Source organism: Jaculus jaculus, chromosome 12 (assembly GCF_020740685.1).
Source record: "Jaculus jaculus isolate mJacJac1 chromosome 12, mJacJac1.mat.Y.cur, whole genome shotgun sequence".
NCBI lineage: Eukaryota > Metazoa > Chordata > Mammalia > Rodentia > Dipodidae > Jaculus > Jaculus jaculus.
Window position 1 is genome coordinate 60,037,854 of NC_059113.1, and position 27,175 is coordinate 60,065,028.

A 27,175-nucleotide genomic window follows, 5' to 3' on the forward strand; every position below is an offset into this window, starting at 1 on the left:
AGTTCCATGAGTCTCACACAAGTTTCTATCAAAAAAAAAAAAAAAAAAAAACCTTCCTGGGCTGGAGAGATGGTTTAGTGGTTAAGGCACATGCCTGTGAAGCCTAAGGACACAGGTTCGATTCTCCAAGTCCCATATAAGCCAGATGCATATGGTGGCACATGCATCTGGAGTTCATTTGCAGTGGCTAGAGGCTGTGGTGTGCCCATTTTCCCTTTCTCTCCCTCTAACTGTCTGTAATAAATAAATAAGTGAGAATAAAATCCTTAAAAAAAAAAAAACCTTCCTGTTATAGAGTTTTTGCACTTCAATCACTTCTCAGTACAAAAGACTATTAAGGCCAGCCAAATGGCTTCCGACACTGAATATACATAATCTTGCTTACACGTAGGCTGCTATAGTTTTGCTAAAACCTTGCTATAGTTTTGCTAAAGTGTTGCTGCCAAAGGCCCACAACTATGGATACAAGTCCAGCCAAAATGGTTCCCAACAATCCATCTTTTTTTTGTTTGTTCTTTCAAGGTAGGGTCTCCCTCTAGCCCAGGCTGACCTGGAATTTACTATGCAGTTCCAGGGTGGCCTCAAACTCACAGTGATCCTCTTTAATCCCAAATGCTGGGATTAAAGGCATGTGCCACCACACCTGGCTTTTCTTCCTTCCTTCCTTTTTCTTTCTTTCTCCTTCCTTCCTTCCTTCCTTCTTTCTTCCCTCCTTCCCTCCCTCCCTTTCTCCCTCTCTCCCTCTTTCTCTTCCTGCCTCCCTTCTTTCTTTCTTTTCATTGTTTAGGACTGAGTACAGGACCACCAGGACAGATATGAAACTCTATTTTTTTAAAAAAACACTGGTGTTTTTGTTCATTATTTATTTATTTGAGAGTGACAGAGAGAGAGAGAAAGAGGCAGATAGAGAGAGAATGGGTGAGCCAGGGCTTCCAGCCACTGCAAACAAACTCCAGACGCGTGTGCCCCTTTGTGCATCTGGCTAACGTGGATCCTAGGGAGTCAAGCCTCAAACAGGGGTCCTTAGGCTTCACAGGCAAGCGCTTAACCACTAAGCCAGCTCTCTAGCCCAGATATGAAACTTTTTGGCAATGAAATTAAAGGAGAGTAGGGGCTTGAGAGATAGCTCTGTGGTTAAAGGTTCTTGCTTGCAAAGCCTGACAGCCTAGGTTTGATTCCCCAGTACCCAAGTAAAGCCAGATGCACAAAGTGGCACATGTGTCTGGAATTCATTTGCAGTCACATAGACCCTCTGACACACATATGTACATCTACACACATCTGAACATCACACACACACACAGTAAAACTGTAAATCAGGAGAACAGGAAGACTGATTTCCTCACCATTCTGTGGTTTGTCTGGACAAAGGGCTCATTCTGGTCACTTTCTCTATTCTAATTCTTCCCAGATGACCCAGCACACTCAGTGTTTTGAGGGCTGCTTCAGTGGGAATCTCTCCTGACAGGTAGCTGATGAAACACAGTATGTGGTCCTGTAAAGTTGAGGGCCAAGGGCCAAATTCTGCCGCCTTCACCCCACCAAAATGCTGCTCTTTCCTTGGTCCTGCCAAGAAAGATTTTCATTTGTTTTTTTTTTTTTTTTTTTTTAAGTTTTTCAAGGTAGAGTTTCACTCTGGCCCAGGCTGACCTGGAATTCACATGCCTGGCTTTATTATTTTTTTAAGAAATATTTTATTTAGAGCCAGGCGTTGTGGCACATGCCTTTAATCCGAGCACTCGGGAGGCAGAAGTAGGAGGATCGCCATGAGTTCGAGGCCAGCCTGAGACTGCATAGTGAATTCCAGGTCAGCCTGGGCCAGAGTGAAACTCTACCTTGAAAAACTTAAAAAAAAAAAAAAAAAAGAAGAAGAAAGAAAAATAAATAATATGCTAGGATGGCTATTTGGGAGGTGTGCTGGGAATTGAACCTATGGCTACTAGGCAAGTGTTCTACTGATGCAAGATTTTGGGGTTCAGGGAGGGCCTCCTAAACTTATGAACTCCAATATTGGGCTCTTATTCTATTTAACAAAGAATTGATAAAAATGAACTCAAGAGGGCTGGAGAGATTGCTTAGTGGTTAAGGCACTTGCCTGTAAAAAGCCAAAGGACCTCAGTTCAATTCTGCAGGGCCCATATAAGCCAGATGCACATGGTGGTGCATGCATCTGAAGTTCTTTTGCAGTGGCTAGAGGCACTGGTGCACCCATTCTTTCTCTCTTTCTCTCCATGTTCTCTCTCTCAAACAAACAAGGAAATAAAATTAATTCAAGAAGAATAAATTATTAATTATTGTTTCTTTAGGAAGAAATCATAAATTGTGGGGTTTATTTAAGGGAAATTGGGGTCTAGAGAAAGGCTGGAACAGAGTCACAAGCCTGTGAAAGATAGGCCTAGGAACTTATGTAGAGGGAGTTAGAAGAAACACACATTTGTGTGGAAGGCACAGCATAGGTCCTGAGGATCATTTCAGAGAAACGGAGGCCAGGTGTGGTGGCGCATGCCTTTAATCCCAGCACTTGGGAGGCAGAGATAGGAGGATTGCTGTGAGTTCGAGGCCAGCCTGGAACTAGAGAGTGAGACCCTACCTCAAAAAAAAAAAAAAAAAAAAAAAAAAAAAAAAAAAAAAAAGAGGGCTGGAGAGATAGCTTATTTGTTAAGGTTCTTGCCTGCAAAGCCAAAAGATCCAGGTTTGATTCCCCAGGACCTATGTAAACCAGATGTACAAGGTGGCACATGTCTCTGGAGTTCGTTTGCAGTGGCTGGAGGCCCTGGCATGCCCATTCTCTCTTTCTGTCTCTCTCTGCCTATTTCTCTCTCAAATAAATAAAATAAATAAAACATTCTTAGAATTATTTTTTAAAAAGGAGAGAGAGAGAAATGGAGGTGGGGAATGAAGAGATGGCTCAGTGGTTAAGTTGCTTGCCTGCAAAGCCTAATGACCTGAATTCAATTTCTTAGTACCCACATAAAGCCAGATGCATAGCTGGGCGTGGTGACGCACGCCTTTAATCCTAGCACTTGGGAGGCAGAGATAGAAGGATTGCCATGAGTTCGAGGCCACCCTGAGACTCCATAGTGAATTCCAGGTCAGCCTGGGCTACAGTGAGACCCTACCTCCAAAAACCAAAAAAAAAAAAAAAAAAAAAAGCCAGATGCACAAAGTGGTACATACATCTGTAGTTTGTTTGCAGAAGCTGGAGGCCCTGATGCACTCATTCTCTCTTTCTCTCTCCATCAGTTTCTCTTCTATAATCTCTCTCTGCTTGCAAATTAATAGATTAATTAAAAAAGAGAGAGAAATGGAGGTCTAGGAAGAGGCTGCAACACAGCCACAAGCTCATGGAAGATAGGATCTAGGAGTTTATGAAGGGAGATTTAAAAGAAACATGCATGTATGTGGAAGGCACAGCATCTACCTTCAGTGTCCCTGTGGAAGGTTGAGAGAGTACATGATGACTTTAAGAGAGAGAAGTTACTGAAATAGAGACCAGGCAATTCATATAAGAAATGGGCAGTAAAGAGTACCATGGCTACCAAGAGTTTAGAGAAATTATACAGGCCGGGTGGGGTGGCACACACCTTTAATCCCAGCACTTGAGAGGCAAAGGTAGGAGGATTGTGTGAGTTCAATGCCACCTTGAGAGTACATAGTGAATTCCAGGTAAGCCTGAGCTAGAATGAGAACCTACTTCGAAAAAAAAAGGTGGTGAGGGGGTGGGAGAGAGAGAAAGGGAAAGTAGATTCAGTTTAGAGGAGTTCAGTGGTAGGTCTAGAATGTAAAGGAAATATGCACGTGGTATACTTAGGAATTTAAAAAAAAATTGGGCAAGGTACCTACCCCAAAGCATAAAGTAGATAGAAGGTGTTGCAGTCTGGGTTGCATTGCTGTTAGAAATCACCCAACCAAGAGCAGCTTCTGGGAAAAAGAGATTTATTTTGGCTTACAGGCTCGAGGGGAAGCTCCACGATGGCAGGGGAAAACGATGGCATGAGCAGAGGGTGGACATCACCCCCTGGTCAACATAAGGTGGACTACAGCAACAGGAGGGTGTGCCAAACACTGGCATGGGGAAACTGGCTATAAAGCCCTTAAGCCCGCCCCCAGCAATACACTCCCTCCAGGAGGCATTAATTCCCAAATATCCATCAGCTGGGAACCTAGCATTCAGAACACCTAAGTTTATGGGGGACACCTGACTCAAACCACCACATTCATTCCCTCCACCTTCAGCAAGCACCTCGGCAGGTCTTGGTTCTTTACCTGGAGGGGTAACCCATACCTTCATTCCTGAAGGATCTGGGCCATTTATCACACTACTTCTATTGGGTTGTTGCAGTTGTCCATTGATTTTGACAACAGGACATGGTAACACTAACAGACGCCCTAAAGGATCTCCTGCACTCCAGGCATACTCTTCCTTACTGCCATTGTGGAGGAGCAGCCAATTTCCCCCTGGTAATCTGGATCAATCACCCCTGCAATCACTGTAACTCCTTTCTCAGCCTGTTCACTCAAGGGCATTAGGAGCCCAAAGTGGCCAGGGGGAAGTCTTAGCTTCCAGTTCAATAGAATGTTCTTTGTGTCTCCTGGCAAAAGCACTCCCCCCTCTGGGACCAAGACTTGTAGTCCAGCAGAGCGTAAGGTTGCGGGAACAGGAAGCAAAAATCTAGCTAACGGGTCACTTGGGGTGATGGCAAGTGGGACCATTCCCATTTCCACCCCTTGATTCCTGGACCCGTGAATCCGGGCTATAGGAGAAACGGTACCATATATAGGACGCTGATTCAGAGCATATACAGCCTGCTGGAGGACACACCCCCAGCCCTCCAAGCTGTTGCCACCCAGTTGGCGCTGTAGCTGTTTCTTCAAAAGGCCATTCCACCGTTCTATCAAGCCAGCTGCTTCAGGATGGTGGGGCACATGGTAAGACCAGTGAATTCCATGATCATGAGCCCACTGCCATACTTCCTTGGCGGTGAAGTGAGTTCCTTGGTCAGAAGCAATGCTGTGTGGAATGCCATGACGGTGGATAAGGCATTCTGTAAGCCCACGGATGGTAGTTTTGGCAGAAGCGCTACGTGCAGGAAAGGCAAATGCATACCCAGAATAAGTGTCTATTCCAGTAAGGACAAAACGCTGCCCTTTCCATGATGGAAGAGGTCCAATGTAGTCAACCTGCCACCAGGTTGCTGGCTGGTCACCCCAAGGAATACTATCATATCGGGGGCTCAGAGTTGGCCTCTGCTGTTGGCAAATTTGGCACTCAGCAGTAGCCGTAGCCAGGTCAGCCTTAGTTAGTGGAAGTCCATGTTGTTGGGCCCATGCATAGCCTGCATCTCTGCCACCGTGGCCACTCTGTTCATGGGCCCATTGGGCAATGACAGGGGTGGCTGAGGAAGGAGGTTGACCACTATCCACAGAACGGGTCAGCTTGTCTACTTGATTATTAAAGTCATCCTCCAGTGAGGTCACCTTCTGATGAGCACTGACATGGGACACAAGTATCCTTATATCCTTTGCCCATTCAGAGAGGTCTATCCACATACACCTTCCCCAAATGTCCTTTCCACCAATTTTCCAACTGTAACTGATCACGTGGCCTTAGCTGATATTTGTAACTGCCTTCTTCTACTACCCATTCTGTATTCCCTCCAGGGATGCGATATTGTTTTTGATTCACTATTTTCCCTGGTGGTGGGAGCCTCAATGGCTTCCATTTGGCCTTTCCAACCATAATAGCCCTTACTCCACAAGTCAGGGAACCAATGTGGGGGTTCTGCCAACTGCTAAGTATATCTATCCCAATTATGCATTCCGGGACTGGGGAAATAACCACAGGATGCGTTCGGGGACCTAGTGGACCCACTGTCAGTCTAACATTCCCCAAAACTCCATTGATCATCTGACCTCCGTAAGCACCTACTTTAACTGAAGGGCCATGGTGCTTTTTGGGGTCTCCTGGAATCAATGTCAATTCAGAGCCAGTGTCCAGTAGGCCCCGAAAGGTCTGATTATTTCCTTTCCCCCAGTGTACAGTTACCCTAGCAAAAGCCCGCAGGTCCCTCTGAGGAAGGATAGGTGTAAGTTTAATATTGAAACTTTTGGCAATTATGGGGGGGGGTCTTTCCCCGAGGGAACCCGGCCAACCCTTCAATCAAGGGGCTCAGGATCTGTAAACTGGCTCAAGTCTGGAAACTGATTAAGAGGCCTTGATTCTCTGTTGCTATAATTCAAAGTGGCTTTATGTCCCCTTGCTGTGGAACTTTTCTGCTTATACAGATCAAGAAGAAACTCAGTAGGCTTCTTATCTATTTGACTTCTGGGAACACCATGATTAACCAGCCAACGCCAAAGGTCCATACGAGTCATACCTTTATGTGCATCATTTTGCCTACGCTGTCTATTATGAAAAACACGTTCACCCCGCCTTTGGCGATTCAGTGCTGCCATCTCAAATATTCTTTTTTTTTAAAGTGACTTTTGAGTGTAAAGATCTGCTTGTTTCTATTTAAAATGTATTTTTAGGGCTGGAGAGATGGCTAGCGGTTAGGTGCTTGCCTGTGAAGGCTAAGGACTCCGGTTTGAGGCTCGATTCCCCAGGACCCATGTAAGCCAGATGCACAAGGGGGAGCATATACCTGGAGTTCGTTTGCAGTGGCCGGAGGCCCTGGCAGGCCCATTTTCTCCCTCTCTCTCAAATAAATAAATAAAATATATTTAAAATGTATTTCTGGAGATGTTTCATATTCACAGCCAATTTGAGGTTCAAGTAGAGTTCTCATACACCTCCCTGAGGGCTCCTGCCATGCTGAGGATTGGTACCATGGCCTCACACTTTCGAGGCCAGCGCCCTGTAAACGCTTTATTAATTATTATTATTATGGGGGGGGGATTAGAGGCAGGGTTTCACTCTAGCCCAGGCTGACCTGAAACTCACTATGCAGTCTCAGGGTAGCCTGGAACTTACGGCAAGCCTCCTACCTTTGCCTCCCAGTGTGCTGGGATCAAAGGCGTGTGCCATCACACCCAGCTGGTTGGTTTATTTAAAAGCTTTGGGGCTGGCGTGGTGGTTCATTCTTTTAATCCAGCACTCTGGTGAACTATGAGTCCTTGGCCAGCCTGGGCTACAAAGTGAGTTTCAGATCAGCCTGGGCTCGAGTAAGACCCTGCCTTCAAAAAACAAACAAAAAACCCCAAGGAACAAAAACGCCTTGGGGATTGGGAAAAGGCATGAAAACAAATAAGCATTGTTTTATTAAGTGAGGGTTCGGGGCTGGGGAGATGGCTCAGCAGTTAAGGTGCTTGCTTGCAAGGCCTGATGGCCTGGGTTCGCTTCCCTAGTGCCCATGTAAAGCCACATGCAAAAAGGTATGTGGAGTTTGTGTGCCCTGGTGCGTCCATGCATTTTCTCTCTCGAGCGCTCTCTCCCTCCTTGCAAATAAATGCAAAGGAGTGTTCCGTTGAAGCGAGCACAGGTGTCAAAGTAAAAACTACATTTCCCAGGGTGTAGTGCGGCACGTCACAGAGGAGGACCGGGCATGCGCAGAGGAGTCCTCCGCGCCCGACCCAGCTTCATAAGGGAAAAAGCGTGCGGGGTTCTTGACGTGCCGCGAATCTTCGAACTCGGGTGCGCTCCTGCCCAGGCTGTGAGAAGGCGTTCCAGGGACGCGCCTGCACCCGCCGTCGCAGTTACCAGCGTGACGTGCTGGTTTCGCCCGAAACTCGGTAAGCGAGGCTGAACTACGGCATGGGAGCTCCCGGGGAGCGCGGGAGCGGAGGGCCAGCATCTCCTCCCGGCGCCCCGTTCCTTGCCTCGCACTGGCGGCTTCAGGAGGCGCGCACGCGCCCTGGGCGGGAAGGGGCGGGACTCGGTTCAGTGGGCCGGGCGTCAGGCTCCTTGGGTCTGCGCGTGCGCCCTGTCCTGCTGGTCCTGGGCTGGGACCCTTGGGGAAGTCAGCCAGGTGTGAGGTCCGAACAACAGCACTTTTTACTAAAAGCGCATTTTATGAACTCATCCTTGAAACAGGTCTCTCTGTAGACCAGGGTAGTCTTGAATTGCCCAACCATCTGAATACCGGAATTACTGGTGTGTGCAACCACCTCCGACTTAAAAACACATTTTAGCCAGGCATGGTGGTGCACGCCTTTAATCCTAGCACTTGGGAGGCAAAGGTAGAGGATCGCTGTGAGTTCGAGGCCACCTTGAGAGTACATAGTGAATTCCAGGTCAGCCTGAACTACAGTGAGGCCCTACCTCGGAAAAAAACAAAACAAAACAAGCAAACAGAAAAAGTACTCATTTTACCAACAGATCAACGCCATCCTTCCTCACCTCCCAGCTTCCCTTAGTTTCTTTGCTCACATGTGTAGCTAAGGGCTTCAGCCTCTCCGCATCACCACCTACCGTAGCAGGCTCTGTTTAGTCTTCTCCAGGTAGGCTCTGCCAAACCCACCAGTGACCTCTGGGTTGCCAAGTTCAATGATAAAGTTAGTTCTAAGTCCTGTAGAAAAATTTGATGCAGTTGATCACCATGGCTTTCTCCCCCACCCCACCCCTAATGTTTTGTTTTAAGGTCGGGTCTTGCTGAATATTCCCGGCTGGCTTTGAACCCAGGATTCCACATCCTCCCACTTCCCCTCCCAAGTACTGGGGTTACAGGCTTACGGGTTACAGGCATGCTGCTAAGTATTCCCAGCTCATCACTAGTTTTTTTTTTTTTTTTTTTAAGTTTTTTTAGTTTTTTTAGTTTTTTGAGATAGGGTCTCACTCTAGCTCAGGCTGTCCTGAGTGCTGGGATTAAAGGCATGCGCCAACATACCTGGCATTAAATATATATATTTAATAGGGATAGAAAGAATGTGTCTGTGAGTGTGTGTGTGTGTGTGTGTGTGTGTGTGTGTGAGAGAGAGAGAGAGAGAGAGAGAGAGAGAATGAGAATGGGCACACCAGGACCTCTAGTCATCACAGACAAACCAGATGCATACACCACCTTGTGCATCTGCCTTTATGTAGGTGATGGGGAATTGTACTTAGGTCCTTAGACTTTGCAGGTAAGAGCCTTAATGGCTGAGCCTTCTCCAGTCCCTCACCACTAGTTTTTGAACCATTTTCATTTGGCTTGCTAGCCATCCACTTCCTTTGCTTTGAACCCTCTCTATCCTCTAATAATTCCTGCTCCTTTTCACTAATAGTTGTACCACCGAAATGCCTAACCCTAGATCTAGTCTCTGTTCACTCCCTGGGCATTCTTTTGCTCAGGGTGGTCCTCTTGTTTCAGCCTCATGAGTGCCATAAAACTTGGAGTATTTCATGGTATATAGAATACGTGCCTAGCACATACAAGGCCCTGGAATCATCCCCAGATCTCCTGAACTGCAGTAAAAACATACACACACAGCAAGAGGTACTAGGATGGCTGTAGTAAATAAAAGACAGACAATAGCTTGTGTTGGCACAGAGGGAGAGATACAGAACTTCATGAACATTGCTGGTGGAAATGTAAACTAGCTTACCCATTGTGGAAATAGGCTGGTAGTACCTCTGAAGGCCACAAATGGAGGCACCAGTTGATTCAGTTATTCCACTCCTTGATAGATGCTTGGAAATGATAATGCACATCCACATAAAAGCTTGTGCCAGCTGGGCGTGGTGGCCCACCCCTTTATTCCCAGCACTCAGGAGGGAGAGGTAGGGTTCAACTCCCCAGAACCCACATAAGCCAGATGCACAAGGTGTTACATGCATCTAGAGTTTGTTTGCAGTGGCCAGTGGCCAGAGGCCCTGGCTTGCCCATTCTCTCTCTCTTTCTCTCAAATAAGTAAAAATAAAATGTTAAAAAAAAATAAAATAAAAAGTATATTAATGTTTGCCTAGGGCCAAAGTGGGCATTGTTATACCCAATTTCATCACCTGGCAAAGAAGCTTATCCTCATGAATAGTTTTCCTTTTCTCACCTATGTCTTTCTTACTGTTTTCCAAGGATTTGCCTATTCTGAGTCTTTTTTATTAATGGAAACATATAGCTGGGCACTATGCACATGACTATAATCCTAGCACTTGGGAGGCTGAGGGAAGAAGATTGTGAGTTTGAGGTCAGCCTGGGATATTTGGTGAGACATTATCTTGAAAAAGAATATAAAATGGTCTTGTGGTGACTGGCTTCAAGATTCATCCATGTCAAAGCATATATCAGTACTTTTATTTTTTTATTCATTTTAGAGAGAGCAAGAGACAGAGAATTGGCACGCCAGAGTCCCAGGGCCTTAACCACTGCAATTGAACTCCAGATGCCTACACTATCTAGTGGGTTTGTGCGACCTTGTGCTTGGCTCACCTTTGTGGGTCTGGCTTATGTGGGATCTGGAGAGTAGAACATGGGTCTTTAGCTTCATAGGCTAGTGCCTTAGCCACTAAGCCCTCTCTCCAGCCCCAGTACTTTTATTTTTGAGACAGGGTCTCATTATGTACTTCATGCTGTTATGAAATGCACAATACTTTTTTTGATTTTTAAAATATCACATTTTATTCAGATTTTACAAAGGAGTGGGGAAAGGGAAAGGCTGGGACGTAAGGGGAGATAAAATGGGGAGAACCCAGGAGTCCATGTGACCAGTTTGGATCTGGGGGAAAAAGTGTGGAAAGAGGAAAGAAGGTTCAAGGAGCTCCTGCCATGTGAGGAGCTGGAGGGGATAAAGAGCCCACATGGAGAGTAAGGACTATGGGCCCTTCTTGCTGGGCCAGGGCCTAGACTGAGCCAACCCAGGCCCAGCCGAGGGAAAAATTCACCCACAGCTGGAAGTTCCCAAGTGGTCTGAAATGCACAATACTTTTATCTCTACCTCCTGCATGCTGGGAGACAGATAAGTATCAGTATGTTCTGCAGTTCTTCATTTATTTTTACTGTTGAATAATATTCTGCTACATGGGTAATAGCATACTTTGTCTCTTCAACATCTCCTATCCAAGTACTAACCAGGACTGACCCTGCTTAGCTTCCGAGATTGCCTGCAAAGCCTAATGACCTGGGTTTGGTTCTCCAGTACCCACATAGAGCCAGATGCACAAACTGGTGCATGCATCTGGAGTTTGGTTGCAGCAGCTAGAGGCCTGGTGCACCCATTTTCTCCCTTTCTCTTCTCTCTGTCTCTCTCTGCTTGCAAATAAATAAATAAAAATATTAAAAAATTTTTCACCCTCCAGACATAAAATGGCCTCGATATCTATGACCTCATAGTGCCTGACACTACCTACACAAGACCATTATACGAGGAGAGAAAGATCATGACATCAAAATAAAAGAGAATGATTGAGATGGGGAGGGGATATGATGGAGAATGAAATTTCAAAGGGGAAAGTGGGGGAAGGAAGGTATTACCATGGGATATTTTTTTAAATCATGGAAAATGTTTTATTTTTTATTTTTTTTTAAATCATGGAAAATGTTTTTAAAAAATTGAGAAAATGGGCTGGAGAGATGGCTTAGCGGATAAGCACTTGCCTGTGAAGCCTAAGGACCCCGGTTCGAGGCTCGGTTCCCCAGGTCCCACATTAGCCAGATGCACAAGGGGGCGCACGCATCTGGAGTTCGTTTGCAGTGGCTGGAAGCCCTGGCGCGCCCATTCTCTCTCTCTCCCTCTATCTGTCTTTCTCTTTGTGTCTGTCGCTCTCAAATAAATAAATAAAAAAATTAAAAAAAATTTGAGAAAAAATAAAATACAATAAATTAGGCCAAAAAAAAAAAAATAAAAATTTTTTGGCTGGATGTCTTGGTACACACAGAACTCAGGAGGTAGAAGTAACAGGATTGCTGAAAGCTTGAGACCACCTTGAGACTACATCATGATCTTCCTACCTCTCCTCTCGAGTGCAAGGAAGGAGTAATGGCAGGTGCTACCATGCCTGGCAAGTTTGTCAATTTCTACAAAGACACCAGCTGGGATTTTTTTAAAGGGTTTAAAGTTTTTTTTTTAATTATTATTTTTTTTTAAGAGAGAGAGGAGAGGGAAAGAGAGACAATGGGTATACCAGGGCTTCTAGCCACTGTGAAGGAACTCCAGATGCATGTGCCACCTTTTTCATCTGGCCTGTGTGGGTACCAGAGAATTGAACTTGGGTCCTTTGGCTTCACAGGCAAGATCCTTAGCCACTAAGCTATCTCTCCAGCCTTTTTTAAGAGAGTGAGTGTGTGTGTGTGTGTTTTTCCCCTAGGTAGGGTTTCACTTTAGCTCAGGTTGACCTGGATCTTACTCTGTAGTTCCAGGCTGATCTTGAACTCACCAAGTTCCTCCTACCTCTGCCCCTGGAGTGGTGGGACTAAAAGAGATATATGCCATCATGCCTGGCTCCCACCTGGGATTTTGAATGGATTACATTGAGTCTGTAGATGAACCTTAGGAGTACAGCTTTCTGAAAAGTATTCTGCCTTCTGACCCATGAATATGAAATCTGTTTACTTAGGTCTTATAATACTTTTTTTCTTGTGGTGCTAAGGATCAAGCCCAGGACCTTGCCAGGCATGGTAACACATGCCTATAATTCCAGCACTCAGGAAGCAGAGGCAGGAGGATTATAAATTTGAGGCCAGTCTAGGATGACATTGTGGCTTAGAAGCCTAATAAAAATAAATAAAAACCAAAAAAATAATTGGGAGGAGTGCTTTGGAACACAAAATGGTGGTTGCATTTATGATCTCACAGCAGCTTTTGCTACCTGCACAAGACCTGTAGAATATGAGGGCAGTAAGAAAAAAAAAAAAATCAAAATAGAAGAGGGACTGTTTGGAATGTAACAGAAGTTCAGTGGAGGGGTCTAGCAGAGGAGAGAGAAAGGAGGGTTGTGGGAAGGGATTATCATCAGGATACAATGTATATATGCATGGAAATTGTTAATAAAAAGTTTTTTTGTTTTCTTGTTTTTTTTTTTTGGCTGGGCATATTGGCACATGCCTTTAATCCCCAGCATTCAGGAGGCAGGGGTAGGAGGATCACTATGAGTTTGTGGTCACCCTGAGATTACGTAGTGAATTCCAGGTTAGCTCGGGCTAGAGTGAGATCCTACCTCAAAAAACCAAGGGAAAAAAAAAAAAGGCTGACCTGGAATTCACTATGTAATCTCAGGCTGGCCTCAAACCCATAGTGATCCTCTTACCTCTGCTTCCTGAGTCCCAAGTGTTGGATTAAAGGTGTGCACCATCATGCTTTGCTTTGCTTTGCTTTTTTTTTTTTTTTTTTTTGTGAGCAAGGTACTCTTGTTCCAAGGTTTCAGATCCTTCCATATTCCTCCCACAAATTCATTCCAAAAGAGCAAAAGCCATATAGGTTTCTAGCAGAAGCAACCCCACTATACTGATATCAGTTTTCTGTTATTACCTTCTCATTGCTGGGACAATACACATGACCAAAAGCACTGATGGGAGGAAAGGGTTTATTTTGGCTTAACAGTCTTGAGAAGCTTCATGATGGCAGGGGAAAGCGTGGCATAAGCAGAGGATGGGCATCACTTTTGTCACAGCTGCAGGAGAGTGAGCTGAGCTCTGGCAAGAGGGAGCTGGCTATAATACAACTAAGCCTGCTCCCAGCAACGTACCTCCTCCAGCAAGGTGCCACCTCCCGAAATTGCCACCCTCTGGGGAACAAAGCATTCAAAACAGGAGTTTTGGAGGGTCATCTGATTCAAACCAATACGCCTAGTTACAGCTTTCTCTTTTTGCCTTTTATTGTCATTTTATTATTTTCCTATTATCTTTTCGTAGGAAAAACATTTTACTTTCGTAATAAACATTTAATCTTACCTTGAGCAAGATATTTATTATTATTATTATTTTTATTCTTTTGAGGTAGGGTCTCACTCTAGCCCAGGCTGACCTGGAACTCACTCTATAGTCTTAGAGTATCCTTGAACTCACAGCAATCCTCCTACCTCTGCCTCCCAAGTGCTGGGATTAAAGGTATTTTGATCTTCTCCCCACCACTCAATTCATCTCCCTTCTCCCCCTCCCATTAAGAGCCTTCTTTCTCATTAATTGTCATATATATATTTTTCTTTCTGAGGTAGGGTCTCATTCTGACCTGGAATTCACTGTGCATTCTCAGGGTGGCCTCAAACTCACAGAGATCCTCCTTCCTCTGCCTCTTGAGTGCTGGGATTAAAGGCATGTGCCACCATGCCTGGCTTGATGTAGTTTTGAGTTCTCTGTAACCTCTGGATTTCTGCTTTCATAGATTTTGATTGATCACTGTGTCTGTCACCATCACCCTGGAGCTGATTGTCAGGCTAGCAGGCAAGCGCCTTAACCGCTGAGCCAACTCTCCAGCCTGGGCTATCAGTAAGAGCAGTATTCATTTCTCTGCTTCCTCTGCAATTTCTCTTTGGTCCCAGCAGATGTGGTAGAGGCAGCAAGTGTGCAATTGGCTATTTTTTGTGTTATCGATGGATCCTGTTTCTTCTTTGTTTTCTCTGCCATCTATAAAACAAAACAGATTCTTCTGCTGGTTTGTCACCTCCCAGGCCAAATCTTTTATAAAAAATATTTATCAAGCTGGGCGTGGTAGTGCACGCCTTTAATCCCAGCACTCGGGAGACAGAGGTAGGAGGATTGCCGTGAGTTCGAGGCCACCCTTAGACTACATAGTGAGTTCCAGGTCAGCCTGGGCTAGAGTGAGACCCTACCTCAAACCCTCCTCCCAATTATTTTATTTCATTTATTTATTTGAGAGAGAGAATGGGCATGCCAGGGCCTCAAGCCACTGCAAATGAACTCTAGATGCATGTGCAACCTTGTGCATTTGGCTTACATGGGTCCTGGGGAATTGAATCTGTGTCCTTAAGCTTGGCAGCAAGTGGCTTAACTGCTAACCATCTCCCTAGACCTCTTTTTTTCCCAAGGTAGGTTCTTGCTCTAGTCCAGGCTGACCTGGAGTTCACTGTGCAGTATCAAGCTGGCCTTAAACTCACAGCGATCCTCCTACCTTTGCCTCCCAAGTGCTGGGATTAAAGGCGTACATCATCATGCCCAGCATCCGGCTCTTTTCTTGTTTTGTTTTGGTTTTTTGAGGTAGAGTCTCACTCTAGCCCAGGCTGACTTGGAATTCACTCTGTATTCTCAGGGTGGTCTCATAGTGATCTTCCCAAGTGCTGGGATTAAAGGCTGTGCCACCATGCCTGATTCTCCAGTTCTCTTTAAAAAAAAATATTATTTATTAGGCTGGAGAGATGTCTTACTGGTTAAGGCGCTTGTCTGCAAAGCCTAAGAACCCAGGTTTGATTCCCCAGTACCCACATAAGCCAGATGCACAAGGTGGTGCATACATCTGGAGTTCGTTTGCAGTCATTAGAGGGCCTGGCACATCCATTCTCTCTCTGACAAATAAATAAAATATTTAAAAAATATTATTTATTTGTTTGTTTGCAAGGAGAGAGAGAGAGGAAGAGAAAGACAGGGTCTCTTGCCATTGCAAATGAATTTCAGATGCATGTGCCACTTTATGCATCTGGCTTTACATGTATACTGAGGACTTGAACCAAGGCTGGCTGGCTTTGTAAGTAAGCACTTTTAACCACTGTGCCATCTCTCCAGCCCACATTTGTTTGAAGCAGGGTCTCACTCTAGCCTAGGCTGACCTGTATGTCAGTCTGTATAGTCCATGGTGGCCTTAACTCACAGCAATCCTCTTACCGTAGCTTCCCAAGGGCTAGGATTAAAGGTGTATGCCACTATGTTCAGCTTTTCATCTTTCATGTCTTTTTTAGGCTATTAAATTAGGGTTGTAAAAATGGGACAGTGGTTTTTGACTTAGAAAGTAAAAGTATCTTTATAAAGAGTCTTATTTGAAGTTGGGTGTGGTGAGGCTTAACTGTAATTCTAGCTACTCTGGAGGCTGAGGCAGACAACTCACAAGTTCAAAGCCAGCTTGGGCAACATAGCTAAATCCTCTCTCAAACCCTCTCTCTTAAAAAGTGACTGGGTGTGGTGGCATACGCCTTTAATCCCAGCACTTGGGAGGCATAGATAGGAGGATCGCTGTGAATTCGAGGTTACCCTGAGAATAGAGTGAATTTCAGGTCAGCCTGGGCTGGAGTGAGTGAGACTCTACCTCAAAAGAAAAAATAAAATAATGAGCCCGGTGTGGTGGCTCATGCTTTTAATCCCAGCACTCGGGAGGCAGAGGTAGGAGAATCGCTGTGAGTTTGAGGCCACCCTGAGACCACATAGTGAATTCCAGGTCAGCCTGAGCTAGAGTGAGACCCTACCTTGAAAAAGAAAAATAAAGTTAAGAAGAAGTGCTGGGATGTAGTTTGTTGGTAAGTGCTTGGGTAACAAGGGGATGGGCCTGGATTCAATTCCTAGTGCTGAGAAATTAAAAAAAGGGGGGGGGACTAGATAGATGGCTCAGCAGTTAAGGAACTTGCCTGCAAAACCTAAAGACCTAGGTTTGATTCCCCAATACCCATATAAAGCCAGTTGCACAAAGTGATGCATGTGTCTGGAGTTCATTTGCAGTGGCTAGAGGCCCTGGTATACTCATTCTCTCTCTTTCTGTTTTATATATATGTGTGTGTGTGTGTGTATATATATAATTTATTTATTTATTTTTTAATTTCAAGATAGGGTTTTGCTCTAGCTCAGGCTGACCTGGAATTTACTATGTAGTCTCAGGGTGGCCTCAAACTCTCAGCAGTCCTCCTGCCTCTGCCTCCTGAGTGCTGGGATTAAAGGCATGTGCCACCATGCCCGACTGTATAAATATTTTAAAGGTTTTATTTGAAACTTATATTTAGGGGGTGGGTTTTGGGGTAGGGTCTCGCTTTAGCCCAGGCTGACCTGGAATTCACTGTGTACTCTGGCTGGCCTTGAATTCATGGAGATCCTCTGCCCTCTGCCTCCCAAGTGCTGGGATTAAGGCATGCGGCACCATGCCCTGATTATTTGAAACTCTTAAACCTTAACAGATGTGATTCCCATTTTGTAGATTGAGAAATAAAGACAGAACTCAAGTCATTGTCAGCATGTTGACAGGAAAGCTAGGAAGGCCTTGGAAGGCACCTAACGAACACTCTTTGACTTGGTTGAGTATGTTGACTACAAACATACTGGAGTAGGGTAAAATTCCAGGATAATTTGCTATATTAGTTTCTCAGGGCCATCATAAAAAATTAGCACAAATTAGGTGCCTTAAAATAAAAGAAAGTGCTGGGCATGATGGCTCACTTTTCTAATCCCAGCACTTGGGAGGCAAAAGTAGGAGGACTGCTGTGAATTTGAGGCTAGCCAGTTTCTGCCTCTTTTGTATGTATGCGCCATCTTGTGTATCTGGCTTTATGTGGGTCCTGAGGAATCAAACCTGGGTTCTTAGGCTTTGTGGTCAAGTACCTTAACCAGGAAGCCATCTCTCCAGCCTAATAAATAATATTTTTAAAAAAGAGAGCTGGAGAGCCAGGCATGGTGGTGTAAGCCTTTAATCCCAGTACTTGGGAGGCAGAGATAGGAGGATCACCATGAGACCACCCTGAGAATACAGAGTTCATTCCAGGTCAGTCTGGGCTAGAGTGAGACCCTACCTCGAAAAACAAAAGAGGTCATATGGTTGCCTTTTGTATGTCTATTTCTTCTTATAAGGACACTAGTTACCCTGGAATAAGGGCCCATTCCTACTCCTATATTTACCTCTTTTTTGTTTGTTTGTTTTTTGAGGTAGGGTCTCACTCTAGCTCAGGCTGACCTGGTATTCACTATGTAGTCTTAGGCTGGCCTCACACTCACAGTGATCCTCCTACCTCAGTCTCTGGAGGATTAAAGGCACGTGCCACCATGCTCAGCTTGAACTCTTATTTTGTCTCTGCAAAGACTGTTTCCAAATTGGGTCATATTTATAAGTACCAGGGGTTATGGCTTCACCACACCCTTTGAAGGGTTGCAGTTCAACTTCTGGTCTTCCTCTCCCACCAGGCACCCTCACAAGTCCATACCATGGCCCTCGTTTCTGCTGATTCCCGCATTGCAGAACTTCTCACAGAGCTCCATCAGCTGATCAAGCAAACCCAGGTAAAAAGCCACAGCCTTCACTCCTCAGAGGAGTGTGGTGGGCTATGATACTGAGATCTCTGGGCTGGGTAGGAGCTGGCTTCAGAGACATTGAACATGCAGGAACTAAGATGATATAATGGAGAGAGGCAGGAAGTTGTGTCTACATGCCATGCCTATAAGGCTTACTTTTTCCATTTTATTTATTTATTTGCAAGCAGAGAGAGAGAAGAGAGACAGACAGAGAGAATGGGAGCTCCAGCCTTTACCACTGCAAACAAACTCTAGACCCATGTGCTACTTTGTATATCTGGCTTTATGTGGGTACAGGGGAATTGAACCCTGATCATTAAGCTTTCCAGGCAGGGGCCTTAACCACTGAACAATCTCTCCAGCCCCCTATAGGGTTTTCTTTTTGTTTTGTTTTATTTTTATTTATTTATTTATTTGAGAGAGAGAATGACAAAGGAGGAGACAGAGGGGGAGAGAGAGAATGGGTGCATCAGGGCCTCCAGCCACTGCAAACAAACTCCAGATGCATGCGCTACCTTGTGCATCTGGCTTATGTGGGACCTGGGGAATCAAGCCAAGGTCCTTTTGCTTTGCAAGCAAGCACCTAACCGCCATGCCATCTCTCCAGCCCTGGGTTTTCTTTTTTCAATATTTTATTTTATTTTTATTTATTCATTTGAAAGAGGCAGAGAGAGAGAGAATGAAAAAGAGAGATAATGAGAATTGGTGAGCCAGGACCTCTAGCCACTTTAATCAGTTTGAAGATTTGAGATTAATACTATATTGAAAGATAATTTACATAGCATATAAATTTACAGTTTCGTGCACACCCTTGATCCCAGCACTCAGGAGATAGGAGGATTGCTGTGAGTTTGAGGCCAACCTGGGACTACAGAGTGAATTCCAGGTCAGCCTGGGTTAGAGTGAGACCCTACCTAGAAAAATCATACCCCCCCAAATAATATACATAATAATAATAATGATAAATAAGTAAGTAATTCTATGTAGATACTCCAGAGGTTTAGATTTGCCTCCCAGGGTCTTGCCAAGGGCCAAACCTCTCTTTAGAATGCGTAAGGCTTAAAAACAAATAAACAAACAAAACTGTCAGGAAAAACTGGGTCTGGTAGTACACACTAGAATCCCAGCACTTGGAAGGCAGAGAGAGGATCACTGTGAATTCAAGGCCGGCTTGGGACTATAGAGTGAATTCCAGGTCAGCCTGAGCTAGAGTGAGACACTATGTTGGAAAAAAAAAAAAAAATAGACTGTGTAGGGTTTGGACAGACCAGGCCTGTTGAGCTCATCCCCATGGCCTCATGACCTGTGCTCTCTTAAGCACTGCAGTCATTTAGCAGGGTGCTCATATGACAGGTACAGTAGTGGTGTCAAGCCCAGTTTGCTTGTTATTTGAAATAGTCAGTGTGGGATAGTGACAGACTTGCACACTAGGTTTAGCCTGAAAATTAGCTTTTTGTTTCTTATAAAAGGAAATCAATTTTTTTCAAAATTTGGTCTTTTTATTTTTTATTTTTAAAATTTTTTAAATTTTTATTAACATTTTCCATGATTATAAAAAAATATCCCATGGTAACTCCCTCCCTACCCCCGACACTTTCCCCTTTGAAATTCCATTCTCCATCATATTACCTCCCCATCTCAATCATTGTACTTACATATATACAATATCAACCTATTAAGTACCCTCCTCCCTTCCTTTCTCTTCCCTTTATATCTCCTTTTTACCTTACTGGCCTCTGCTACTAAGTATTTTCATTCTCATGCAGAAGCCCAATCATCTGTAGCTAGGATCCACATATGAGAGAGAACATGTGGCGCTTGGCTTTCTGGACCTGGGTTACCTCACTTAGTATAATCCTTTCCAAGTCCATCCATTTTTCTGCAAATTTCATAACTTCATTTTTCTTTACTGCTGAGTAGAACTCCATTGTATAAATGTGCCACATCTTCATTATCCACTCATCTGTTGAGGGACATCTAGGCTGGTTCCATTTCCCAGCTATTATAAATTGAGCAGCAATAAACGTGGTTGAGCACGTACTTTTAAGGAAATGAGATGAGTCCTTTGGATATATGCCTAGGAGTGCTATAGCTGGGTCATATGGTAGATCAATCTTTAGCCGTTTTAGGGACCTCCACACTGATTTCCACAATGGCTGGACCAGATTGCATTCCCATCAGCAGTGTAGAAGGGTTCCTCTTTTTCCACATCCCCACCAACATTTATGATCATTTGTTTTCATGATGGTGGCCAATCTGACAGGAGTGAGATGGAATCTCAATGTAGTTTTAATCTGCCTTTCCCTGATGACTAGTGATGTAGAACTTTTTTTTTAGATGCTTATATGCCATTCGTATTTCTTCCTTTGAGAATGCTCTGTTTAGCTCCATAGCCCATTTTTTGATTGGCTTGTTTGATTCCTTTTTATTTCACTTTTTGAGTTCTTTGTATATCCTAGATATTAATCCTCTATCAGATATATAGCTGGCAAAGATTTTTTCCCATTCTGTAGGTTGCCTCTTTGCTTTATTCACAATGTCCTTTGCAGTGCAAAATCTTTGTAATTTCATGAGGTCCCAGTGATTAATCTGTGGTTTTATTGCCTGAGCAATTGGGGTTGTATTCAGAAATTCCTTGCCAAGACCAATATGTTGAAGGGTTTCCCCTACTTTTTCCTCTAGCAGCTTCCGAGTTTCAGGTCTGATGTTAATGTCTTTAATCCATTTGGACTTAATTCTTGTGCATGGCGAGAGAGAAGAATCTATTTTCATCCTTCTGCACATATATATCCAGTTTTCCCAACACCATTTGCTGAAGAGGCTGTCTTCTGCAATGTGTATTTTTGGCATTTTTATCGAATACCAGGTGGCTATAGCTACTTGGGCTTACATCTGGGTCCTCTATTCTGTTCCACTGATCTACATGTCTGTTTTTGTGCCAGAACCATGCTGTTTTTGTTACTATGGCTCTGTAGTATAGGTTAAAATCAGGGATGGTGATACCACCAGCCTTATTTTTGTTGCTCAGTATTATTTTCGATATTTGAGGTTTTTTTGTGATTCCAAATGAATTTTTGGATTGTTTTTTCTATTTCCATGAAGAATGCCTTTGAAATTTAGATAGGGATTGCATTAAATGTGTAGATTGCTTTAGGTAAGATTGCCATTTTCACAATATTGATTCTTCCAATCCAGGAACAAGGGATGTGTCTCTACTTTCTAGTGTCTTCTGCAATTTCTCACTTGGGTGTTTTAAAGTTCTCATGGTAGAGATTCTTTACTTCCTTCGTTAGGTTTATTCCAAGATACCTTATTTTTTTTTTGATGCAATTGTGAATGGGAGTGATTCTCTGATTTCATCCTCTGTGTGTTTGTTGTTAACATATATGAAGGCTACCAAAATTTGGTCTTTTTAGATCTCCTATATCTTTTTACATATGCGCACCTTTATCTACATACTTTAACATTCTGATTTAAGTTCCACTCAAAAACATTTTTTTCTTTTTAATATTTATTTATTTATTTGAAAGAGAGAATGAGAGAATGGGCACAACAGGGCCTCCAGCCACTGCATACTAACTCCAGATGCACACGCTCCCTTGTGTATCTGGCTAATGTGGGTACTGGGGAATTGAACCAGGGTCCTTAGGCTTCTCCGGCAAACACCTTAACTGCTAAGCCATTTCCCCAGTCCTCAAAAAGCATTTTTTTATTTGTTTATTTGGATAAAGGCATTTATTTATTTGTTTATTTAGGTTTTCTTTGAGATAGGGTCTCATTCTACCCTAGAGCTCACCATGTAGCCCCAGGCTGACCCGAGAAACTCATAGCAATCCTCCTACCTCAGCCTCCTGGATGCTGAAATTAAAGGTATGGACAACACACCTAGCTACCTATAAAGGCATGTTTATTAATGCTTTCTTTCTTTTTTCTCAATTTTTATTAACATTTTCCATGATTATAAAAAAAATATCCCATGGTAATACCCTCCCCCCTCCCACTTTCCCCTTTGAAACTCCATTCTCCATCATATCCCCTCTCCATCTCAATCAGTCTCTCTTTTATTTTGATGTCATGATCTTTTCCTCCTCTTATGATGGTCTTGTGTAGGTAGTGTCAGACACTGAGGTCATGGATATCCAGGCTATTTTGTGTCTGGAGGAGCATGTTGTAAGGAGTCCCACCCTTCCTTTGGCTCTTACATTCTTTCCGTCACCTCTTCCGATTAGACCCTGAGCCTTGGAAGGTGTGCTCGAGATGTTACTCAGTACTCCAGTCACTTCTTTCCAGCACTTTGATACCTTCTGGGTCATCCCAAAGTCACTGTCATCTGAAAAGAGCTTCTCTACTCAAAGTAAAAGTAGCGTTAATATAAGGATATTAATATTAAGAGAAGTGCTAACTGGGCAGTTTAATAAGCATAGTATATTCATTTTTTCAGACATCAGTTGATGTTACACCCCTAGGGCTCATGACTACACCTGTTTTAGGTTTTCAGTATCAGGGATGTATTCCCTCCCATGGAGTGGGCATCCAGTTCAATTGGAGGGCAGTTGGTTTCCATCATGACAGACGGGCCACTATTGCACCCGTTGGCTCATTTGGGCTGGCTGGCCAATTATAAGGCTTGCAGTGTCCACTGTTGAGTATCTTCACTGATGTTATCTCTTTCTCCCATTGAACTACATGTAGAATGGCTTCTTCCAGCTTTCTGTCAGCTGGTCTACATCGAGGAGGTTACCAGCTCAGTTCTAGCAGGATTTCTCAGTGGCCTTGCAGCCCATGTATGTGGAGTCTTCAGCAATAGAGTCTTACCATCTATTCCTGGTGGGGAATCAAGGGCCTCGGCAATGGCCTATAATATTTTGAAGGCATCTGGGACCTCCCTGGCCAACAACTCATTGGAGGTATCCCATCCCTGGCACTGAAAATTTTCTAACAACGATCTATGGCTCCTGAGTGATCCACTATCTGAAACCAGAGGATTCCAAGTGATTTATTTGCATCCTCTTAGATTATGATTAGCTCTCCCTCCACCTTTCCTTTACTTAGTCTCTTCCCCTGATCTCACTTTAGGCCTCAAAAAGCATTTTTTAACGAGCATTGTATGTCCAACTTTGAAAAATTTCTTTCTAATTCCTTCAATCATCTTATCTTACCCAATAATTAACCATCTTTCTTATAAGACTATTCAGAGAAGCTACACCAAATTGATTAATTCTCTTACCCACTGACAAGCCAGTAGTCTAGCTTCAAAGATTTAACCATCTTATTGGAAATTTGTACAGAAAAAGCCTTTCTTAGTATTCATGTCACCAACAATGTCTGCCTGACAACCAGACTTGTTTTATATCTACAGATTTTATATAACCTATTGATTTGGGATGTCTCCTGTTAAAAAACCTATAACACACTTTTACCTATGAATGCAGGCAAGACATGACAACCATTTTGGGGATAATCTTTATCAATACATCTAACACACTTGGAAATGTGTTCATTGGGAATAACGAAGGCAAATTTTTGTTCTGTCTTGAGGCAGGCTGGCCTAGAATTCAGGCCAGTTGCCTCTTTTTAAGTAACAGGACATTACAATCTTTTTAAATACCTGGCAAATTATGAGCCACCACATCAGAGAGAATTTTGTTGTTTTCAGTAATCCTTTGTGTAAATTGAAATTGATCTAGAACATAGACTCAGTAATTACATTTATCAGTTTACCATAGGCTTTAGTTAAATCTGACTTTCAAAGACAAAAACCAAAAAAAACTTGAAGTGAATCAGGGTGATGCTGGCCTCATAGAAGGAGTTTGGTAGAATTCCTTCTTTTTCTATTTCCTGGAAAAGCTTAAGAAGCAATGGTGTTAGCTCTTCCTTAAAAGTCTGGTAAAATTCAGCAGTGAATCCGTCAGGGCCTGGGCTTTTTTTAGTTGGGAGATTATTGATAACTGTTCTGATCTCCATGTTTGTTATAGGTCTATTTAAGTGATTAATCTCATTTTGATTTAATTTAGGTAGGTCATATAGATCAAGGAAATCATCCATTTCTTTCAGATTTTCATACATTGTGGAGTATATGCTTTTATAGTATGTCCCTATGTTTTTTTGAATTTCTCTGGAATCTGTTGTGATGTTACCTTGTTCATCTCTGATTTTATTAATTTGTGTCTCTTCTCTCTTTCTTTTGGTCAGATTTGCTAAGGGTTTATCAATCTTGTTTATCCTTTCAATGAACCAACTCTTTGTTTCATTAATTCTTTGGATTGTTCTTTTTGTTTCTATTTCATTAATTTCTGCCCTAATCTTTATTATTTCTGCCCGTCTACTGATTTTTGGTTTGCCTTGTTCTTCTTTTTCTAAGGCTTTAAGACGAAGCATTAGGTCGTTTACTTGCGACCTTTCTAATTTCTTAATATAGGCACTTAAGGCTATAAATTTACCTCTTAGAACTGCCTTCATTGTGTCCCAGAGATTTTGGTATGTTGTGTTCTCATTATCATTTGACTCTATAAATGTTTTGATTTCCTTCTTGATTTCTTCATTGACCCATTCATCATTTAGTAGTGTATTGTTTAGTTTCCATGATTTTGTGTATGCTCTATAGCCTTTCTTGCTACTGATTTGTAGTTTAATTCCATTGTGGTCAGATAGAATGCAAGGAATTATTTCAATTTTCCTGAATTTGTTAAGATTTGCTTTGTGTCCTAATATATGGTCTATTTTAGAGAATGTTCCATGTGCTGCTGAAAAGAATGTATATTCTGCAGCCTTTGGATGAAATGTCCTGTATATATCTGTTAAGTCCATTCCTTCTATGACCTCATTTAGTCCAGATGCCTCTCTGTTTATTCTTTCCCAAGATGACCTGTCAATTGATGAGAGTGGGGTGTTAAAGTCACCCACCACCACTGTGTTTGGTGTTATCTGTGACCTTAGTTCTAATAGTGTTTGTTTGACGAATTTGGGAGACCCCATGTTAGGTGCATATATGTTTAGGATTGTAATGTCCTCCTGTTGGAGTGTGCCCTTAATCAATATAAAGTGACCTTCCTTATCTTTCTTGACTAACGTCGGACTAAAGTCTACCCTGTCTGATATTAGGATAGCAACCCCTGCTTGTTTTCTAGGCCCATTTGCTTGAAACACCGTCTTCCAACCTTTCACCCTAAGATAATGTCTATCCTTTGTAGAAAGGTGAGTTTCTTGGAGACAACAAATTGTAGGATCCTGCTTTTTAACCCAGTCTGCAAATCTATGTCTTTTCGTTGGGGCATTGAGGCCGTTGATATTAAGAGATATTATTGAAAGGTGTGTATTTATGTTTGCCATTTTTTTTGTGTGTGTGTGTGTTTCTGGTTCTACCTGTGCTCTCTTCTGTTAGCTAGTATTTGAGTATTGCTTGTTTTTTCTAGGTTCCTTATATGTGTGCTTTTCCTTTTCTTCAGCATGGAGGATTCTATCAAGTATTTTCTGTAGAGCTGGTTTTGTCTTCAAATACTCCTTTAACCTGCTTTTGTCATGGAATGTCTTTATTTCTCCGTCTATTTGAATGGATAACTTTGCAGGATAAAATAACCTTGGTTGACAGTTGTTATCTTTCAGAACTTGGAATATATCACCCCAAGCCCTTCTGGCTTTAAAAGTTTTTGTTGAATAATCTGCTGTAATCCTGATGGGCTTCCTTTTTTTTTTTTTTTTATGGTTTTTTGAGGTAGGGTCTCACTCTAGCCCAGGCTGACCTGGAATTCACTATGTAGTCTCAGGGTGGCCTCGAACTCTCGGCAATCCTCCTACCTCTGCCTCCCTAGTGCTGGGATTAAAGGCATGCGCCACCACGCCCGGCTCTGATGGGCTTCCTTTTGTAGGTAAAGTGATTTTTCTCTCTAACTGCTTTCAATATTTTTTCTTTGGTGTGTGTGTTGGGAAGTTTGATTATAATATGGCAAGGAGAGGTTCTTTCTGGGTTTTGTCTGGCTGGGGTTCTAAAGGCTTCCTGTATCTGCATTGGCACCTCTTTCCCAATTTGGGGGAAATTTTCTTCTATGATTTTGTTGAGGATGCCTACTATGCCTCTGGAGTGGAGTTCTTCTCCTTCTACTATGCCCTGAATTCTTATATTGGATCTTTTCATAGTGTCCCAAATATCTTGAAATTCCCACTCATACTTTTCTATAAGTTTGTCTTTCTTTTTGTTGGACTGCATTAGGTCTGCCACCTGGTCTTCTAGCTTAGATATTCTGTCCTCTCCCTCATCCATCCTACTGGTGAGATTTTCTACAGAGTTTTTTATTTCATTAACTGTGTTCTTCATTGCTAGTAATTCTGACTGGTTTTTCTTTATTATTTCTATTTCCTTATTTATGTCCTGTATTGCCTTCTTTATTTCATTAAATTGGTGTCCTGCATCTTCTTTGATTCCTTTGATTTCCTCTTTGATTTCTTCTTTGATTGTTTTGATGTGTTCTTTGACCTCTTTGAACATATTTATAATCATTCTTTTGAACTCTTTCTCAGGCATTTCTTCTAACTCTTTCTCACTGGAGGACATTTCTGATGCATTAATACTTCTAGGTGGATTTATATCGTCTTGCTTTTTAGTGTTTCTTGTGTTATAATGTATATATTTTTGCATCTTGGATTAAGTTAATGCTTGGATTTTCTAGCTAGCTGTGTATTCTTAGCTGTATCAATTGATTTGATGTAATATATTTTCAAGTTAGGACCTTAAGGTGTTAGGTGTGGCTCTTAAGACTCTCAGAGTATCTACAAAGATGTTCTTAGGGGTTGAGTTTCCCTGCTATAGGAGTATTCAAGCAGGCTGAGTGGAATAAAATACAGGTAGATTCTAAAATTTAACTAAACACTGTACACATTCAATCAAAAACAGCCCCGAGTATGTATGCAAGGGTAGTTATTATAACGACCAGATCCTCTATCAACAAAGAGGTTAAGATTTCTGGTCTGTTGAGGGATCCAAGTCAGCTTTCGACCAAGTGAGACCCTTCCTTGGTGCAATCCCAGTTACCTTGGATGATTTTGGTCTCAGCCAAGTTGCTGCCTGGGTCATCGGGCTGCTGTTCTGATTTCTGGAGCTGGGCACTTGCTTTTCCTGCGGG

The 27,175-nt window shown here is 43.0% G+C and overlaps 1 protein-coding gene across 1 annotated transcript in view; it reads left to right on the forward strand.

The window, feature by feature from the left end:
- The first annotated feature begins 7,577 nt into the window (after positions 1-7,577).
- The window catches only part of Sgf29 (SAGA complex associated factor 29), a 43,632-nt gene continuing 24,034 nt past the window's right edge, over positions 7,578-27,175 (forward strand). The window contains exons 1-2 of the mRNA XM_004670239.2: positions 7,578-7,731; positions 17,952-18,047. Of these exons, the coding sequence (XP_004670296.1) occupies positions 17,973-18,047 (75 nt within the window). The 5' untranslated portion in view covers positions 7,578-7,731; positions 17,952-17,972. The remainder of the gene's footprint in view (positions 7,732-17,951; positions 18,048-27,175) is intronic.